Source organism: Tiliqua scincoides, chromosome 10, assembly GCF_035046505.1.
Source record: "Tiliqua scincoides isolate rTilSci1 chromosome 10, rTilSci1.hap2, whole genome shotgun sequence".
NCBI lineage: Eukaryota > Metazoa > Chordata > Lepidosauria > Squamata > Scincidae > Tiliqua > Tiliqua scincoides.
The window spans coordinates 1,309,913-1,331,076 of record NC_089830.1 but is presented as its reverse complement, the minus strand read 5'-3'; the positions used below and the strand labels follow the sequence as shown (position 1 = coordinate 1,331,076).

General features: G+C 49.6%; 1 protein-coding gene across 8 annotated transcripts in view; it reads left to right on the top strand.

Moving 5' to 3' along the window:
- ADGRB2 (adhesion G protein-coupled receptor B2) overlaps positions 1–21,164 on the top strand; it is a 184,609-nt gene that overhangs the window by 37,735 nt on the left and 125,710 nt on the right. For all 8 annotated transcript variants that reach the window (XM_066638040.1, XM_066638041.1, XM_066638039.1 and 5 more), the window contains exon 2: positions 19,918–20,707. In XM_066638040.1, coding sequence (XP_066494137.1) covers positions 19,933–20,707 — 775 coding nt within the window. In that variant the 5' untranslated portion in view covers positions 19,918–19,932. The remainder of the gene's footprint in view (positions 1–19,917; positions 20,708–21,164) is intronic.

Sequence of the window (21,164 nt, the reverse complement as noted above, 5' to 3'; positions counted from 1 at the left end):
CAAGTGCAGTCTGTCCCTGGTCTGTCTCCCTGGCTGTGGGCCTTCCTTCTTTGCCTCTTAGCCTCAGACTGTTGGCAAAGTGTCTCTTCAAACTGGGAAAGGCTATGCTGCACAACCTGCCTCCAAGCAGGCCGCTGAGAGGCCAGGGTTTCCCACTTGTTGAGGTCCACTCCTAAGGCCTTCAGATAGACCTTGTTAGGATTATGCCCTTAAACATTTTTTTAAACCATCTTTTCCACAAAAGAAAAGATCTGGGTGGACAGATTTGTGTGAATGCCGGATCTGGCCCTTGGACCGCGGTTTGCATAGCTCTGGCGTAGAGTTAAATAGAGACCCCTTAATTCTCTGTGTGTTTGGTTGCTGGTGCCTTGAGCTTAGAGGATCTCCCAATTTCTCCTGTCTCAGTCCTTTAGTTCTGCTGCATTGGATCACCTGTCCCAAAGCACTTGCGTGTAAAGGCTGAGCAGGCCTGAACCCAGGAACATGAGCCTGCTTGAATCTCTAGGGTTTGCCCTCCTGCCCTTTCTCTCTCACTCCCTGCAGACCTTCCACCTTTCCTTGGCGCAACTTCACCTTCTCCACATCCCTTGGCAGCCAAATGGCTCCAAGGTGGCTTCAAACCCATTATGAATTCTGAGTTCTGACTTAATAAGGCAACCCCAGCCTCATTATGGTATTAACGAGTCATTAAAAAGCTGTTTGAAGGCTTTAGGAACATGGTGGTTCTCCAACAATCTCTTCCTCCCAAAGATTCTTTTGGCTTCCATTTTTTTTACACCATGGTCTCAAGCAATCTCCCTTGATGCACACAAAGATGTTTGTGTAGATTTTCTCAGCAGTGTTCCCTTGCTTACCTTTTGGGGTCATTTACAGCTGGTTTCCAGACCAAGATTTCCCTTCACCAGCCAGCTGCTGCGTTCAACACTTATTCTCCTACTTCTTGGGTCATAACAACATGAGCCCTGATGGATCAGGGCAAAGGCCCATCTAGCCCAGCTTCCTGTATCTCCCAGTGGTCCACCAGATGCTTCAAGGAGCACTCAAGACCACAAGATACCTGCATCTTGTTGCCACCGTCCTTGCATCTGGCATTCAGAGGTAGGCTACTTCTCGAACCAGGAGGCTGCATATACCCATTGTGGCTTCTGACCTGTGATGGTCAATCTATCCGATCCTCTTTTGAAAGCATCTAGGCCAGACACCATCACCACAACCTGTGGCAGGTAGTTCCACAGATACATTACACATTAGTTAAAGAGATATTGCTATTTCTGTAAATAGCGCACAGGTGCATAGGGAGCATGAGGGCATTGGTTCTTCCACACAGAGCCATGATTTTGCATCTGCCTGTGGTTGGTTGTAATTTGGGCTTCTTGCAAGGAACAAAATAGATCAGTGGTTCTCAAAAATTTTTAACACCAGGACCCCCTTTTTAGAATGATCTCACTCCTCTGGGAGGTGGAGCAGTATGTCATTTCTCTAGCTGTCTATATAGATTAAAAAAAAAAAAAACATACCAGAAAACTGCCTTAATGTGGCTGTATGTTCTTTTTTTCATAGACAACAGCAGTGTGTGGGGAGCACACCTTAGCATTCATGAGAAAATCAGACTGAATTTAAAGATGGTTACAAATAAGTATCAAATCACAACAGGAATGTATGCTGTGTAACTGTTCCAAAGGCGTTAATAAGAGCCGCTTCACGTCGTATCTCTACATTTGCCGAGATGCGAAGCACTTTCTCTAAAAATGACAACTGAAGGCTCCTGGCCTCGGGCAGCGATTTTTCAAAATGGGCTTCTGGGAACCCAGAAAACCTATCAAGCGCTCCTAAATGAGGAGATCAGTCCTGGAGACAAAGCCTCCCTGAAAGTCAGCTCGTGCATCACTCCTGACCTTCCCCAGCAACGTATGGCTGCTACGGATTGTTGGGTATGCCCTTAGTTCATACAGAGCAGTCGCGATGCACAGTTGGCCTGGTCACTGTTGCGCATGAGCAGTGTCTGCTCCAAGTGTCTGCTCTCATAGACCAGTGTTTGTCTTTTTTTTCCCCCAATGTGCCAGTGGATTCATCTTCATCTGTTGCTGGACCTTAACTGTCATCAAGCACAGCTTGGGTCACATATCTGTTTAGGCCCCATATGGACCCCAGCGCTGAAGTCATGGTATTACGGAAAGGGCCTCCTTCCCCCTCGCTGTGATGTCATTCTTTAGAGTGACCAATGGGAAGTGGAGGCAAGGCACCCCCTTGTGGTTTCTCTCTTTGTGCAATCTGTACACCCAGGAGCTAGGCTTAGGGGTGGATGAAGATGTGATCACAGGAGGTAAAACATGGCATCCCTTGTTCTGGTACAGATTGGGCATCCCTTATCTGGAATTTTGAAATCCAAAGTAGTCTGAAAACTGCAACTTTTTGAGTGATGATATGATGCCAATAAATGGAAAATTCCACACCTGACCTCATAAGAACATAACATAAGAACAGCCCCACTGGATCAGGGCCATAGGCCCATCTCGTCCAGCTTCCTGTATCTCACAGCGGCCCACCAAATGCCCCAGGGAGCACACCAGATCACAAGAGACCTGCAAGGCTTCCTGGGAATTGTAGTTAAGAACATAAGAACAGCCCCACTGGATCAGGCCAGAGGCCCATCTAGTCCAGCTTCCTGTATCTCACAGCGGCCACCAAATGCCCCAGGGAGCACACCAGATAACAAGAGACCTGCAAGGCTTCCTGGGAATTGTAGTTAAGAACATAAGAACAGCCCCACTGGATCAGGCCAGAGGCCCATCTAGTCCAGCTTCCTGTATCTCACAGCGGCCCACCAAATGCCCCAGGGAGCACACCAGATCACAAGAGACCTGCAAGGCTTCCTGGGAATTGTAGTTAAGAACATAAGAACAGCCCCACTGGATCAGGCCAGAGGCCCATCTAGTCCAGCTTCCTGTATCTCACATTGGCCCACCAAATGCATCAGGGAGCACACCAGATAACAAGAGACCTGCATCCTGGTGCCCTCCCTTGCATCTGGCCTTCTGACATAGCCCATTTCTAAAATCAGGAGGTTGCACATACACATCATGGCTTGTACCCTGTAATGGATTTTTCCTCCAGAAACTTGTCCAATCCCTTTTTAAAGGCGTCCAGGCCAGATGCCGTCACCACATCCTGTGGCAAGGAGTTCCACAGACCAACCACACGCTGTGTAAAGAAATATTTTCTCTTGTCTGTTCTAACTCTTATTAAAAAAATTGTATAAAATAATCTTCAGGCTATGTGTATAGGGGTATATGAAGCATAAACAGATTTTGTGTTTAGACTTGGGCCCCATCCTCAAGATCTCCCCTTAGGTATGTGCAAGAATTCGAAAAATCTGATATCCAAAATCCTTCTGGTCCCAAGCACTTTGGATAAGGGATGCCCAACCTGTAGTACCAAAAATGGCAAACAGAAATGGAAGAAACCCAACTGAAACCTCAGATGTTTATAATGCTGTGCTCCAAAGCATTTAATATGTGGAGCAAGGGAAGCGTAGTTTACAACTGATTTAGGCATCCCTGCAGGATGGAAGGCCCATTACTATGCTGTGAACTTGTTTTAACCACTGTGGGCTACTTGAAGGTTCAACATTTATTTAAAAGTTAGGGGGATGATCGGTTTTCTACTGACCACAGAAGTGGCACAACCCCCAGCTGTTGGCTGCCTTTGGTACAGCGGTTCTCAAGCCTTTTGGTCTCGGGAGCCCTTTGCGTTCCTAACAATGGTCTTGGTGAGCCCTGGGGCTCCAAGGAGGAGCAAACAGCTGCTTTCCAACCTCAGCAGCCTGCAGCATCTGGTCCCAAGCATGCCCCCTTTTGGTGCACCACCAATTGCCACCCCAGGGGCAAAAGAGCCCGTGAAAGGAGGGAGATCTCTGGAAGTGATGTGGACTGTCTCCCAGTTAAAAGTAACCTTACCATGCAAGCCTAGGGTGTGTCTACTCAAAAGTAAGTCCCCTTGCGTTCAGTGAGGCTTACTCCCTGGAAAAGTGTGAATAGGATTTCAACCTCAGTCAGGAAAGCATTTTAGCTCATTAATGGATTATTGATAGATTTATCCCCTGACTATCCCCTGATTCCTGGAGGGAGCTTAGAATCATTACAGAAACCAGCCCAGCAGCCCCCTTAGTTCTGGACGGTTGCAGCTGCTCCATTTGGACTTGCAGACCAATTAATCAGGCTCAGTCAATGGTCTTTATAGACAGGCAGAAGATTTTAATTGACTTGGTGAAAAGGGAGAATCAAGGAAAGCCAGCCAGTTGAAGGGTGCAAGCTTAGGTATGCCTACTTAAAGTAAGTCCCACTGTGTCCAGTTAGGCTTTCTCACAGGTAAGGGTGGCAGTGTGGTAGAAATGCTGTGAGGAATTGAGACCCTTGCTTACCATTCCCCTCTTACTCCGGTTCAATGGGCCTGACTGTGATGTTCTGTCTTGTCCTTCAACAGGGAGTCCACCAGGCCAGGCAGGGATGAATTATCCTGGAGAACCCCCAGTAGGCAACTTGATCTTTTATGACCAGAGGCTGAATGAGGCTTTAAATATCTCCTGGCCCAGATCAACTTTCCAGGCAAAGCATCCCTGCCTGAAGAGTGAAAGACTTAAAAGAGCAGCCTGCTCTTCTCCACACCATTTCATTCCTCCCAGCCTGTTGCCAACTTGGGGGTGCAGGCTTAGGGTAGCCCAAGATTCTGGGAATGGGGGGCTGGGTCCTTAAGAGGTTCAGGATCAAATTCAGTGGAAACTGGAGAGTGTTGAGCTAGAACAGGGGTGCCCAAACCCCGGCCCTGGGGCCACTTGTGGCCCTCAAGGCCTCTCAATGCGGCCCTCAGGAAACCCCCAGTCTCCAATGAGCCTCTGGCCCTCCAGAGATTTGTTGAAGCCCGCACTGGCCCGACGCAACTGCTCTCAAAGTGAGGGCGACTGTTTGACCTCTCACGTGAGCTGTGGGATGAGGACTTGCTCCACTGCTTGTTGTTTCACATCTGTGATGCAGTAGTGGCAGCAAAGGAAAGGCCAGCCTTGCTTTGTGCAAGGCCTTTTATAGGCCTTGAGCTATTGCAAGACCTTCATTCATTCATATAAGTTCATCTTTAATATATTCATTTATGAAAACTTATGTAAATTTATTCAAATTTTAAATGTAAATTAATTCTTTCCCCCCGCCGGCCCCCGACACCATGTCGGAGAGACGATGTGGCCCTCCTGCCAAAAACTTTGGACGCCCCTGAGCTAGAACATCAGATTGTGGGAGGAGGAGAGACTGGCACGTCATTGGGTAAAGAAGGACAGCATTATGCATGCTGTCTCAGGGGTCAGGAGAACTTGGAATGACCCTGCTCAGGGGTCTCCTCTTCTGGGGACTCTGGCTCAAGCTTGGTGTTAAGACCTGGGACTGGATCCAAGGCTGGACCCTCTGACATGGCTGCTTCTCTCCTTCTCCATGTCAGATTTCAAGCTCAGTAAGGGGTTGGTGGGGGTCATGGCAGGACAGGCTCTCTGTGCGTACTTAGAAGAATTCTCAGTTTTGCGAGTACTTGTTTCAAGTCTGCCTTCAGGCACTGCAGCTGAGTCCTGGGACTGAGACCTGCACACCAGGCTTCTCAGAAGTACTGAAGTGTGGTGTGAAGACAACATCCCTTCCCTCTCTGTCCCCAGGTAGACTACCTCTGACCTTGGAGGTTTGGTTCAGTTAGCATGGCTGCTGATAGACCTGTCTGCATCCCTGAATCTATTTGTCTGATCTGCTGCTGCTGTTCTCCCTAGGCTTCCGCGCTAGGCAGGAAATGCTACTCCTGTGTTCTGGAGCCATGCTCTGCTCCTCTTCCTCTTTGCTTATTTTCCATAAGTGCACGCACATTTTTCAACGTGGCTGCACCTATGACAGCAACTCGTTTGTCTCTGTGTCAGGTGTTGCCTCCTGGGTTCTAAAATCAGGAGTGGAGGGGCCTCTGCTTTTATGGGGTGCCTGCCTGTGTGCGTGCATGACGTGCGCTTCCTGCCATCTTGCTCTTTCCCATTACCTACTAGTGCGTAACAGCTGCAGGCTGTGTGTGACAGCTCGTCCGCTCACTGAGGGCTCCCTCCAGACCTTTGACTGCCAGAATCTCTGGTCCAAAGTTTGCAATATTTTGTGTGTGTGTGTGTGTGTGTGTGTGTGTGTGTGTGGTGGCTTGTTTTGAGCAAGCACAGAAAAGATGAAATGGTTTCAGTGCCCTTCAGGCCTGTTTGCTGTGAAGAGAGGCCATGCTAGGATATGGGCAGAGATTTCATTGTGGGGCCTCGGAGTTCTGCTCTTGTGCAGCATTGCTCATCTAGTGTGGCTCCACCAGGCAGAACATAGCCATGGGTGGTGCTGTGCACCTCTGCTCCTCCCACTCACCCATGCTGTAGCTCCTCATTTTAACTCCCCTCCACATGTCCTCTTCCTTTTCTACTTCAGAGGGTGGAAGAAGGAGGAGCAGCAGAGGCAAATAAGCAGGCAGAGATGGGTGCCCCTCCCTCCCCAACTGATGCTCGATGTGATTGTCTCAGGTGGCCTCATGGATGGGCCGGCCCAGGTTCTTATGAGCCCACCTGTCTGTCAATGGCACCCGAGTGCAGGGGTCTCTCCTTATGACCTCAGTAGTCACTCCCAGGCCACAGCTCAGTGGAAAAGGCAAAGAAATGAAGTAAGGTAAAGGCTTCTTCTGAAGACTCTATGCTCTTGGCACTGGGCAGAAGGGGCTTAAGGAACCTTTTGCCGGCCTCTGGGCACAGGGAGGCATGAGGAAGGCGGTGGGTGTCTCAGCCCTGGAGAATTGTGCCCCTGTTAAAAATGACTTGGCAAGCAGGGCTTGAGGGAGAAGGTGGCTGCGTCTGCCGGATCGATAAGAGCCATAATTCACACGGAGCTAAAAGGGTATGTGTGTGCACGAGTGGAGCCAGCCGACTCAGCTGGGCCAACAATAGTGTTTGCAGATGAAACAGCCCTGCTTGATCTATGTGCTCCCAGAATCCAGTGGGTTGAGCTCTCCCTCTGCAGAGAGGCTTGTCTTCTGTGTCTGTCTAGGCCACACACACACACCCGCTGCCCTCTTTTCCCTTCCTTTTTTATGCTTGTAGGGCTGGTTCTCATGTGAAGTGAACATTTATCACTTGATGTCTATAGCATCAGGAGCTGCAGGATCCTGCATTGCGTTTTGGCCAGAGCGATCCAAAAAAGATCTGAAAAATCAAATTATTTTCAAATTATGTTTTGATCTGAAAACAAACGGGAAGGCTCTCTTGGGAAGGCTTTTGCTGTTTGCCCTCTTTGAAACTGTGGGGCCCTCTAGATTTTGCCTTGGATTTTGTGGAGTCAAAATTGGTGGCAGCGCTAGTGTTAGTTACCCTGATTCCATGTCTGAACAGTGAACCACAGGTGGTGGAGTGTGGAATCAAGCAGGGACACACCATGCTGATCGAGTGTGTTTGAACCCTGGAAGAGCACAGTGCTCTCTGAAGAGCAAGCATGTGGGCACTTTCTGCCAACTACAGGTGTGTGCTGCTTAATGATGTTCCTCTTAAGGATGGACCGTATATATGCACTCTGGGGTGGGTGAGGAGGAGGCCGAGAGGAGGTGGGAGGGAGGTGTTCCGGGACGGGGGAAGGGCGGACGGTGGGTGGCTCTGGGGGGTGGTGGTCAGGTGGGGAGCAGGAGATGGGGCTGGGACCTGGCAGTTATGCCGGATCCCAATCCCCCGTTCCCGGGGAGTTCGGAGCAGCTCCAACTCAGGAGGTGGCACAAGACTGAGGAGACCCATAGGTGCAAGGATGGCTTACCTGGAGGTAAGGGAAAAGTTTCCCTGGGCACCTATCCTGCACTGGATACAGTGCAAGCCTCTTGGCTTGCCTATTCCAGCACAGGATCGGATTATACCCTAAATCTTTTAAATATAGAGACTCACTGCAAAAAAGTAGCATAATTGTATTGAGGCTCACACCGGAATGGAAAGTGTCCTGTGTGTACCAAAACTTGTATTTGCAGCAGCTGTAGCCCCACGGTTGTGCCCCTGAGCTCCTATACACTCCTTCAGGCTCCACAAGCCCAACATCTAAGGGAGAGAGGATGTGTTTCTGTGGAGCTCCTGGGGTGAGGCAGGAAAAAACACCTTTTTACCCCCCAAAACGGAGGGTACGTTGGATCAAGGAGCAGCGCCATGTAGGGGAGTCGCTGGGGCTCTGGAGGACATGGAAACCACACCTGTACCTCTTCGGCTGGAGTAAAAAAACTTGCAGGAAGATATGGATTCTTTCTTCTCTGCTGAGGAAGATGACATCTTAGGTGAGCTGCAAGCAAGTCCTGTGCTGGGGGGACCCTGAAATCCAACACCATCCGGATTCTGGGGGGGGAGGGAGACCCCCCAGCAGTTTCCTGCAGATGCCCAACAGTCTGGGGAACGACCCTATGAAGAAATTACAGGGGTCCCCTCATCCCTGCACCCCCAAGAAGTGTCTTTTGAACTCATAGACCTCAATGAGGAGGATGCTCTAAGCAAGTCCCAGGCTTCTCAGGCCTCTACAGGCCAAATTGGGCAACAATTGTTTAAAGTGGAAAGCAATGCAGAAAGTGAATCTACGGCTATAGGAGACTCCCAGTCTTCACCGCAGCTGTGCACTCAGGACGAGGGAACTGTGGGAGGCCCCAGGCCCCAGGCCCAGGCTCGTGAGGCTTCACTAGGCCCCGACACAGAAAGCTAAGTTGAAGAGGCTTCTGTGGCTCTGCAGGGTTGCACAGCGGGGGAGCGACTTCTGAACCAACTGGGGGGACCCCCGATTGCAGAAGAAAGACCGTGTGGGCTGGCAGGCTCCTCCCAAGTGCGACAGGAGGCTTCCACGTCCCACCAAACAGACGATCAACTAGAAAGGAGGAAGGGAACCAGATCAAAACTGTCCTACACAAACGTGAGGGCTGTAGCGATTCCGAGATGGCCATGAGGAACAGGAGGCATGAGGTCCCAGTGGTAACACCGGTAAAGAACAGGGATCGCTCCCCTTTGAAAGAAGCAGGCTCAGAAATGAGCTCTCCTGCTGGAATGGCAAGGGAGGAAAAGCCTCTACCAGGGGCACCAGATGTACCGAGGGAAGAAAGGGGGGAAAGGGAAACTGAGGAAAGGAATACTGTGAGACTGGCCGAGTTTTCACAACCGCCAGAACCCCCACGCGCAACACAAGATACCCCTGAGCCGGCAGTGACTATCGACAGACCTCCCGTGAGCAAACTGGAACACACCGACAACAGGGAGTCGGAAGACTTTGGGACGACGGATCAGGCGGACAAAGCAGTACCCAATCCCAGGGACAAGGAGAGACTGATCGGATGGAGGCATCAGCTCAAAGGGCCACTTGAAGAGGTACACAGGTGGCTGCTGACCCCACCGTTTGACGATAATGACCTGGTGAGGATCTGGGCCTACGTGGTAGCCCATTTGAGCTGCCCAACCGGTCCCGGGACTAAGGACTTCAACAAATACGGACAACAAAAGTCTTTCCAGTTCCGCACAAAAGCAAAGGATCTCCTGGTGGGGGTCCTGAGGGAATCGCCACCCGTCTCGCCTGCCAACGCTAGCTGGGTGAAGGCCATGACTCTGGCCGTGACGGAGAAGATTTTGTTGAAGCGTAGACTTAAGAAGACAAAAACCCTGTACCTGGAGTGGGTGAAGAAAGATGGACTCATCAAACTGTTCCAAGGTGTTTTGAGACACTGGGAGGACAGACAAAAGGCACAAGCCTCATTGGGGGATGCTGCTAACTTCCCAGCACCACCCTTCTGGAAGGACGCCACAGATGAGAGCTCTCTCATGCCGATGGATGACTTAGTGGACTGGTTGGCTAAGCTCATCACGTACCTGAAACAGAGGAGGAAACTGAAACAAGAGAAGGAACGATGCAAGGCCGGCGACGAGAACGTGGACAACAGCGACAGAGATGACAGCGACGGAGATGAGCGGAGGAGCCCATTCAGCATCCATGGGACCGCCACCTGCGGAGGTGTCACCCTAAATAATAATAAAAATAAATGGGTGAGGAAGGTCATAAGGGAAAGCGTTCCACCCTGGCAAAAGGAAGGGGGGGGGCAAAAGCGGCCCTCACATGAAGGGAAGAGGGGACAGAGAATCTAGAATGGGTAGTGTCAGCGCAACTTCAGATCCAGAGTCCCTGGCCCCTCTGTCCCTCAACTGGCCGTCAGAGGCCGAGATGAGGGAAGAAGAGGAGATGGAACAGGGAAAGGAATTGGAACTGGGAAAGGAGATGGGAAGAGAAGGGGAAGAGACGGAACTGGAAAAGGTGGAGGGAGGGAAGAAGGTGGTGGAAAGGATGAAGGAGGCGGAGAGGGTAGAGGAGGTGGAAAAGGGCCTGAACCAAACATCCAAAGGGCATCATACTTTGGTCGTCTCTGTTTTACCTTCAACCTCTGAGGAAGCAGGACGCAAACCCGAGGAATTTAGTCGTGTTCCAGAGACCCAGAAAGATGTTTCAGAGACATTGAAGGACAGAGATCCGTTGGTGAGACCAACACATGTGTCTGAGAGCTGACAAACTGCTATGGAAAAGGACAATGTCGGAGCTGAGACCACAGGGAAGTCAGCTTGGACTACGGACCCAGGAACCAGGAGAAAGCAACCTCGCCCTGAAGGCTCTGCTAACAGGCTGAGAGATGCCGTGAGTAACTCTGATGCACCACACGTCGGGAATCGTTGTCTTCCCGGCCCCAGTGATGGGGAGGGAAGAGAACCCTTGAAAAGACAACAGACCAGCACAAGAGACCCAAAGGCTCGGGAGGTACCTATGCGAAGGCTGCATCTGGAGGTATTTCCTACGCGAGGGTTGCATCCAGAGGGGCGGGCATGGGTACCAGATGTGGGAACGCCTCAAACAGAGGGGCCCACTGGGTCTCTGAGATGGAATTATTTGAGGATGATACGTTCTTGTAAAGTTTTTACGAATTCATACTGAGGAAAAAGACCCACGGCAGCGTTTTGTAGTCTGAATGCAATATAAAGGGCAGGAGGTGGAGCAGAAACTGTCTAGGGATTATGTAGAAATAGATTTCCTGGAAAGATATTTGAATTTCCCAAAATAAGAAATCCTGGCGATTATCATCCCACCAGGAATGAAGGAGACAGACCTTTGTTTCATCTCTGAAAGGGCTTATCAGCACTTCTGGGAGCTCTGTAGAACCGCTTCAGAACACCGCGGTGGCGGTGAGGATCAAGGATGACCTGATGCGACAGGGATGGGAGGAGGAGGGGAAGGGAGGAAAGGAGGGAGTCAGCGACCGAGGGCTCGGGAGGAGCGGATGAAAGAGAGTCGGACGCCCAGAGATGAGAATGGTGGGAAACTGAAAATAGGAAGAGGGGCGGTATGAGGTCTAGAACACAGCGCCAAGAAATCCTGTCCCAGGCACCCGTGGGGACCAACAGGTTCCAGGTACTCCAGACACAAGAGGAGGAAGAGACAGAGGCAATAGAGGGAGAAGAGGGTTGAGATGAAGGATCTGAGGAACGGAGGAAAGAACGCACAGGTGAACAAAAGAAGACCAGGAAAAGGCAAAATGCAAAAGACCATAGTCAATCCCGCAGGGAGACGGGGACCCGGGAGGAAGACCCTAAGCCTCAAAGACCAAGAAATCAGGAAAGAAAGAAGGTGAGAAGGGACTCCCCGCCTCCAGACACCGTGAAACAGAAGATTCTTGTGGACCTGTGGAAGGATTTGGAGAGTAACTATAAGCATCTGGTTGAAACCAATAAATTCCTAAAGGTGTGGCAAGAGAGACTGAGAAAGAAACCCTCCACCGAAAATATCTTTGAGATCAAGAGGTTGGAAGCGGAAATAACGATCACCATGCGCAGCTGGCACGGCTGGAAGAGGAGACCACAAGGCTGGAGGAGGAGATAGAGAGGGGAACGGCGTTCAAAAGACAGGTAACCCGAAGGGAATCACAGGGAGGAGAAGCGTCACCGGGAAAGGAAACCAATGCAACGGTGCAGAAAAAGAAGAGCCCCCCACCCCGTCCTCCTGATCTACAGACAAAGGGGGCAGACTGAACTGACTTTCCAGACCGGGAAGCAGAAGGCCACGCTTCAGCTGAACGTAGGGGCTGCACCTCAGGACCTGAACCCTGAGGAGGTAGAATTATTGGAGGTTCAAAGATCCGACCTGTCTGACACCACATGGTGCGACAGATGGAAACGGCACAGAGATAAGCAGACTGGACACGTCAGACGTCGCCAAAGCCATAACAGTCAAATATTTGATTTGAGTAGGATTTTTAGTAGAAATTTTTCATTGGAATTCTGTTATCATATTTTATATCAATGACTCAGTTAAAATTAAATATATTAACATGGAACGTGAGGGCTCTGAGACAACAAAAGAGGAGAGAGGAAATTCTTGATGCCGTGAATCGTCTGAACCACGACCTTGTGATCCTGCAGGAGCTAAATTTTAAGGGTGAAGAGGACAGGAGTAAAGGTCAGAGGTTCTGGACGTGGGGTCCATCCATTTGGTCCTATAAGACCAAGGGGACGGGAGGAGTGGCTATTCTAGCACAAAACCGAGATGACCTGCAAATTCAGAGGTTGGTGGAAGTGGTCCCAGGCCATCTGGTTGTCCTCGTTTTTAACATGGAATGCCCGGCTAAAGATTGTCCTCTGACCCTGGAAGAAAGGAACCTAAATGCCTTTTTACTTAATTTGGATTTAGAAGATAAAGTGCTTTTAATTGATAACGGGTTAGATTTTTTTCCTTTAAGTTGCAGGAAGGTTTATATGAGTAATTTTCCACAGATGGCAGGCGGACGTTTTACTTACTATCACCCAATGGTGGCCAACAGAATAGACAGGGTGTGGGCAGAGAAGGACTGGATGGTGCAATCTTGCAGGATAGGACTGACCCCTTGGTCAGATCACGGGTACCTTTCCATAGAGTTGTACGGCGATTGCCTGACCCTTCGTGGCAAACCAAGGTGGAGACTGCACCCCTCTATGCTGCGTGAGCAGGAATATAAAGAACTAATAGAGAAGTGTATTATCACTTGGAGAGAATTAACTGAGGTCAGAAGGAACGACCCGATCAGATGGTGGGAGGAACTAAAGAGGGAAATTAAGCATTGTGATGTCATCGCACGTGTACAGGAAAGAACTGGCCCAGTACCATAGAGGCCTTTTTGGCTTTCTGAAGGCACATCAGAGGATCAACAAAGGACTGGCATGGAATAGGAAGAAATTAGAGAGGGATGGGAAGATTATCCAAGAATATCACCGGAGGAGGAGAGAGGCCAGAATACAAAAGCAGAAATACAGATCAAAGGGGCCAATTGTGGAGCAGGAAGACTGGGAGAAGAAACGAAGGTGAGGAAGGATGATCAGGAACTTTGAAGGGCTTCGAAAGTCGGGAGGAGATAAAATATTCAACCGATGAGATGTTGAGCATCTTGAATAATCACTACCAGGAAATGTACGCTGAGAAAAAGATAGAAGAGCAAACCATGACTGACTTTTTGCTGAAAATGCCTAGGGATGCCTATGACTTACCCAGTAAGGAAGAAGCTGAGGAGATGACTAAACAGAAGATGGAGTGCTGGAGGTGATAAGAAAGGGAAGAGACGGCACCACTCCGGATCCCGATGGACTAAATTACACCTTTTATAAGTTGTTTCAGAAAGAACTGGCCGAACCCCTAGCCGCGGCTTTTAATAGAGCCTTATGGGAGGAGGACAATTTTAGAGATAGTTTTTATGGAGGAATCTTAGCCTTCATTTATAAAAAGGGGGACCCTACTCAGCCTAAAAACTGGAGGCCTATTGCTCTGACAAACATCAACTATAGGATTTTAGCAAAGATTTTGAATGATAGACTTTCCAAAATAGCCATAACCGCCATATGTATTGGAATCGAGGTAGGTCTGGTGAGGAGGTAGATGTGGTGTCAGCAGTGGCCCCTTTAAGGGTCAGGCCTGGGCATCCAGCAGAGTGTGCTGCACAGCTGCAGCCACTTGAAGGCAATAGGGCCCTCAGGGATATAAGGAGCACCTGAGGCAGGAAGGGGGTGTGGGTTGTAGAAGGAGTGCAGGTTGGAGAGGAGACTGACTGACTGACTGACTTGTCTTATTGACTTTGACTTGGATACTCTGACTGAGTTGACTGACTTACTTTGGAATCTGACCTTGGACTGTGACTTGGCTTATTGACTTTGGACTCTGCCCTGGATACTCTGACTGACTTTGTGACTCACGGACTGCTGGAGACACTGGAGTTTGAAGTGTGGCTGCTGTGCCCAAGACCTGCTGACGACCCAGGGTCTGCTGTAGTGGTGGGAGGCTGCTGGCAGGAGAGAGGACCTCTGCAGGTTGAACAGTTGAGCTACCCTGGAGGTGGGGTCCAGCAGGATTGCAGGGCAGAACCAGGGTCATTTGTTGGGGGAAAGAAGGGGAGCTAATTTGCTTAAAGTGGACATAATTCTCCAGGCAGAGAATGGCCTTGGAATCAGGCAAAACACCATAGAGGACCAGGCGTCTGAAAACACAGGACAAGAATGTATGACAAAACTAACCAAAAGCTACAAGAGGGGGCTACATTATAAAAATGTGACCTATAAGAGCATAAAGGTAAAAAAAACACCAAACTATATATGCAGTGTTATCTTCATTTTAGATGTCAAAAGGGTTTTGTGGCTCCCGAGGTTTTTTTTTCCTCCGGAAAATGGGTCCAAATGGCTCTTTGAGTGTTTAAGGTTGCCTACACCTGGGTTACAGAGATCTTTCAGATGGTGGAGAAGGGAGAGTGGAAAGGGATACTTCTACAAATGGAACTATCTAAGGCCTTTGACAGAATAAACAGAAAGTATCTCTGGCAAACGCTGATGGGAAAGGGTGTCCCAGAGGTTTTCATAAACTAAAACTCTGTATGAGCAGACATCGGTTATGCCGCAGGTAAACGGATAGAAAGGAAAAATCATACCCACAGAATCAGGGATGTGCCAAGGATGTCCATTGAGCCCGTTCCTCTGTGTTTTGGCTTTAGATCTGTTGCTGGCCATACTCCAGGCAGAGCCCAGAATAAAGGGAATAGCCGTGGGTGGGGAAGGGAATAGCGCAGAGGCTGGGAATGCCATAAAAACGGTAGCCCACACAGATGATGTGTTCGTTATGGTTAGAGACTTGGTTTAAGGGAATAATAGATGAATACAGCAGGGCCTCGGGAGCAGTGATAAATGAGGATAAAACCAAATGTTATTCCCTTGGGTCGAGGGGCAAAAACAGAGGTGAGGGCCATGGGGGCTGTTTTTGAAATGGATGAAAGGAAACGAGGTTCAAGAGGTGGAATCTGTAAAAATTTTAGGTATAATTTTTGGACTGAAACAAAGAGGATGGGAAGAGAACTGGAAACTGTGGGCCTATAAGGTGGAGGAAAAACTGAAAAGGTGGAAAAAATGGAACTTGAACCTGTACCAGAGGGCATGTTACGTCAACGTATATTGCATTCCGATGGTGTCCAATTTGGCGGCCATCTATCCCCCGCCGAAACAGGTGGTAGACAAGGTTACCCATCAGGTTTTTGTTTTCTTGTGGTGCGCTACCTTCTTCCCTCTTGCCCGAGCGATGGCATATAAGAAAGTGAAAGAAGGAGGACTAGGGGTTTGGGCCCTGGAACCTTCGTTCTTGGCAACTTTTGTCTCCTATAACTTTGGCAATTGGGCGAAATGGAGGCAGAGACCGCAGGAAGGGGGAGCCTTTGCATCTGTATGGGCCCAATTCGGAGACACTTGGGAAAAGACGACCTGGGGACAAAAATGGTGGGCGAAAGAAGAGATGGGATACGTACTCACTCAGGCGATAAAACGCTCTTTGTCGTACATGAGAGAGGCGGTGACTCTGATGAAGGAGATGGGGCTCTTGGCCAAGCTGTATAAGACCAGCGGGCTGGAAGGGAAACAACTCAAGCATTACGGTACAGGAGTTTATCATGAGGCCTCACCAAGAGAAACAGCAAAGTAAGACACACCTTTCCGTGTACCTCTTTCAGGAGAGGGTGGGCGAACAGCGCCTTTAGCGAGAAGAGAATCCCCTTTAGTTTATGGGAATTAAGGCGGAGGGCTTTCCATCAGGTCCTCAGGGTGGGAGCGGCAAACCCATGGTTGCAAGAAGATCAGAAGAGGTGCAAGAGGCCGACTTGTTCAGGGTCGGGACCCTCTAGATCAGAAGGCGCCCCGCCACTGATAGAAATGGTAGCCTATTTTGTCCAAGAGTGTATGACAGTGAAGGAGTTGTGGAGGGGCGTAGCGAGGGCCTTTAAGTGGCCCAAACTGGCCCAACAGGCCTGGGAGACTATCGTCTCTGGGAAGGAGCCGGCGGGAGGTATGAGGGGACCCAAGAGGACAAGTAATGCGGGACAACGGAGGGGAGGAGACGATAGGTGGGAGGTGCCCTGGTCTACGGTAAGACTGATAAATCTGTATGTCCTTTTTGTGCTGGGCATCCAAAGAGGCAAAGAAATAAAGGCGAAAAAGTCCACCAACACGCAGGGATGGGTCCGCTTTGTGGTCTCCCTAGTATGCGGTGCCACGGCTTACGAAAAGGGTGAGAACCGGTAGAGACAGGTGGAAAAAATGGTGGGAGTGGTTAGATGGGGTGAGTCCACCTATAACATGATGTCTCTGTGTTCTAGTTAAACAGTTGATGTAATGTGACTATAGTTGAAAATCTAAAATGTGATTTCTTTCCTTTGTATTATTTTTTGTAGTATGAAACTTTTTAAATAAAAATCTATATTCCCCCCCCCCAAAAAAAAATAAATCTATATTTCCCAACAGATCCTGTAGCTGGCCAGTTTAATAATAATAATAATAATAATAATAATAATAATAATAATAATAATACAGGTATTCATATACCGCCTTTCTTGGTCGTCAGATTTCTCCTCAGACTTTACTCAAGGCGGTTTACAAAGGCAGGCTGTTCTAAATCCCTGTAGGGATTTTTACAATTGAAGAAAGGTTCTATCTTTAAAGAACCACAACATTTCATACGGATCTTTCTGATCTGGTATCACATTCTGGCCTCCAGTTTCCTCCCACGCAAGCTGACGAGCAGCTCCTTCATCTCTCACATGGAGGGCAGCCAAGACGCTTCTTCGCTCACACCAAAGAGCAGGTGGAATAACTCTGCTCAGCTGCTTCAAGGTCTCTTCATTCACGGTGCCGGTGGCCTCGAACTGGCGACCTGCAGATGTCATCTTCAGGCAAACGGAGGCTCTACCCTCTAGTTTCCTCCCAGATTTGGCAAGGAGTGTTATGGATGTATTGCTCGGTCTGGTGGCAGCAACCAATCCCATGCGCCTGTAGTATCAACCCCAGGATCCTGCAGGGGCAGCAGGTCCAGGTGAGATCAGAAAATGTAAGATCCCAGGAAATTTCTGGACCTCTTCCTTTGGCTCTTGGGCCCCCTTTTTTTTTAACCCTGGGCCTGGGTACAAATGACCCCTTGTACTTCCCTTTCACAGGTCCTGCCCTAGAGCTGTAGGAAACTCCAGGGCAATGTTGTTCTTGTGAAGAAAAAGGAAATGTACAGTATTTCTTATAATGTTGGTGTATTTGGCTGGGGGTAGTATGACCAGGGGAGAAAGGCAAGAACCTTTCTGGCTGCACTTGTCTTTCTAAATAGCAGCAGTTCCCCCAAAGCAAACAGCATGTACCGAGGAACACAAACACCCTAAAAGCTGCCCAGATTGTTCTCTTCTTTGTTGGCTACTGTCGGACTCCTCAAACAATTTCTTTCTAGCCATCTCTACGCACAAGTACCCAAAGAATACTGGTTTTAGCCCCCCCCCCCCGCAGCTTGTAGGTGTGTGTTCAATAGCTAGTAGCCACTAGTTATCAGAAACCATGGAGTGAGCATTTTCTTGCCATTAATGCTCATTAAAAGAAGCATATTTAGCTATTAAGCTAAAGATGAGAGAAAAGGTCAATTTGCATATTGAAAGAGGATGATCTCAGCAATATTTACTCAGCCCGAACTAGGGATGATACTATTAAAAAAAAGGCCCTAATGGTTTCTCCCCAAAAGCAGATTTTAGACCATTGCCTAGGAATTGGGGGTATTTTTTGACCAGCTGCATCTCCCTTTGGTCTTTAGTGCAACTGAGATATCTGTGGGGTTTCCATTCCCTCACCAGACAGGAAAATCTCCCTGCTCCCTACCTCCCTACGCCTTGCGGGGGTTTACGAGTCTGAGGTCTGGCTCTTTATGACTCCATAAACTGCGCTTACCCGTGGCCAGCTTGCTCACGCTTAATGGCTTCGTAGATTAAAAAGAAAATGCGGCATGAGGGAAGAGAGGGGAATTTGGGGCTTTTCCAGCAAGGGTGGGTTGTTGCTTTCTTGGGGGGGAGGGGTTACTCCCAGAATCTCTGGGCTGTATCTGAAAAACAGTGTTTGCTTGTTTGTTTCCCTATTTATACTCTGCCATCCTGGGACATTACAGGAGGCTGTTCATCATAATTTTAAATATGGGGGGGGGGCATTACCTGTGGATCCTGTTTCTGTAGATTCAGGGCACAATCCTATCCAATTTTCAAGCTCCAGGGTAGCCACAATGCAGCCTTGTGGCAAGAGAACACATGTTGAGAAGGCCCCAGTGTCTGCCCCACCACCATAGGATGCAGTGCACACCCCACTGGCACAACTGCACCAGCACTGGAAAATTGGATAGGATTGGGCCATCACTTATCTGGAGGGCTTCCTTGTGCCTCCTAGTGCCTTATAAGGCATTAAAAAAATAACTTCTGGTTTCTCCGTGAAACCCAAAGACACATGTTTTCAGCTGATGATTCAGTCTGAGCCCAGTAGAGACCATGGGTCCCCTTGCCTCCTGAGGGTCTAGGCCGTGGGGACGTGCGTTCACCTGTTTCCGTGGTTTCAGCTACCTGCAGGGGATTCAGTTCCGGAAGGGAACCCCTGAGGATATGAGGGCAAACCTGTATTGTTGTTTAAAATGTATGTTGTTTTAGATCAGCAGTTCTCAACTTTTGTCCCTCACTTTACCACTTCACATGGTCCACCTATTTGAAGTGCCACCAGAAGTAACTGACTATGATGTCATTGCCAGTTACTTCTGGATTGCAAGGCCAGATGCAACACGACAAGCACTGCTGAGAGGCTCGGAGCTGACAGGAGGGCTTTTTAGAGCGCGTGAAAAGTGCATGCTGGTGTTTGACCTGCCGAGATGAGCCTTCTACTGCGGCTTGCAGTGTGGCATTGCTGGTCTCGCTGCCAGGGAGCAGGAGTCTGGGGGTCCTACGAGTGCCACCGGATACCACCTCAAGTACCACTGGTTGAGAAGCACAGGTCTAGAGCAGCTAAGGGCCCCAATCCTAAAGTCAAGTTGGGCCGACTCAAGTACAAAAAATAAGAATTTTTCAAATAAATAAATGAAATAAATAAAAAAGACCCCCAGTAACAAACAGAACAAGTGGTGGTTCCTTCAGGTAGATCTGTTGGTGTTTGTAGTGCCCAACCTGCAAGCTTTCAGGCTAGACAAAGTTCTTCTTCAAGCTTCAGTGTTACAGTTGGGTGGGGGGGTTGCTGTGTGTGTTCTAGGAGAAGGGCTTTCACTCAGTGGGCAAGCAGTGACTTTCCAGAAGTTGCTACCCAGAAGCTTCTGGGTCCAGTCCCTGCATCTTCTATAGGGCTGTAGAAGACCTACTGGAAAGACCTTGTCCACATGCTTGATGGACCCCAGGGCTGATTCACTGTAAGGCCACTTCTTGTGCAAGGGCTAAGCTGCAGCATTGGAAACCGATTGCAGAGTTCAGTTCTGGAGCCCTCCATAACCTTTTCTCCTCTCTCTGCTTGTGGTTTCCCAGGGCAAATGTCATAGGATGAACCCTGCTGGACCACTCTTACTGTCTGTGATATTGTGTCTCCTGTGGCTCTCCCGGGGCTTCGACCCAGCTCCCAGCGCCTGCTCCGCCTTGGCCTCTGGGGTCCTCTACGGCTCCTTTTCGCTGAAAGACCTCTTCCCCACCGTCTCCACCGGCTGCTCGTGGACCCTGGAGAACCCTGACCCCACCAAGTACTCCCTGTACCTGAAGTTCAATCGGGAGGAGCAGGTCTGCACCCACTACTCTCCCATGGTGCTGCCACTGGACCACTACCTCTCCAACGACACCTGCAGCCAGCCAGAAGTGACCGCCCTGCCCCGGGAGGAAGAAGAGGAGGAGGAAGGGGAAGTCAGGTTGGAGCTCTGCCAAGGGGAAGGCCCCTTTGCCTTCTTCCACTTCGACAAGAACTTTGTGCAGCTGTGCCTGGCAGAGGAGCCCGAGGCGGCCTCCCGCTTGCTGCCCCCTGACGCGGTGGAGTTCCGCTTTGTGGAGGTCCTGCTCATCAACAACAACAATTCCAGCCAGTTCACCTGCAGCGTCCTCTGTCGGTGGCTGGAGGAGTGCCTTCGCCTCGGCACCGGCCAGCCCTGTGGCCTCTCGCAAACGGGCTGCACCTGCCAGACCCCGCAGGCCCTGCCGGCCCCTCCGCAGGCCAACCAGACGCTCTCCAATGCCCTGACGCCACCTGCGACCAGCAGCAGTAGTGAGTGCTGCGTGACCGAATTGCATTCTGGGAATGCGAATGATGTATTTTCTCCCGAGATCAAATACGGTAAGCAGTCATGGATGAGTGATGGCGGGTTGGAGCTCCATCCACATGGAAGTTTCCGCTGAGAGGGATCTCTGTGTTGATCTCAACATGTTTGCTGCACGTGTGCTGCTCCAGGTTACTTTAATTTGGAGCCACCAAACTGGGTTTGTCATGTAGAAGTAGGAGTGAGCCGAAGTGGAGGTCACGTGTTGTCAAAATCCATCCTGCGCAACTCTCCCTCCTCCATTTTGAAGTAGCTCAGAGAGTTTGTAAAATGGAGTGGAAAAGTGCTCCAGTTCAGAGTGACAGTAAGAGTCATTGCCCTCTCTCATTTGGCTTTGTGATGACATCTTGTAACCAGGAGTGATTGGTTTCATAATGCCGTCAGCTTACTATGCTAGCTACAGGATTCCTGATTGGCTAGATTGCATAGGCAGTGAGAGCAGGATTCCCCCCCCTCCCATATGTGTGGGGCCTT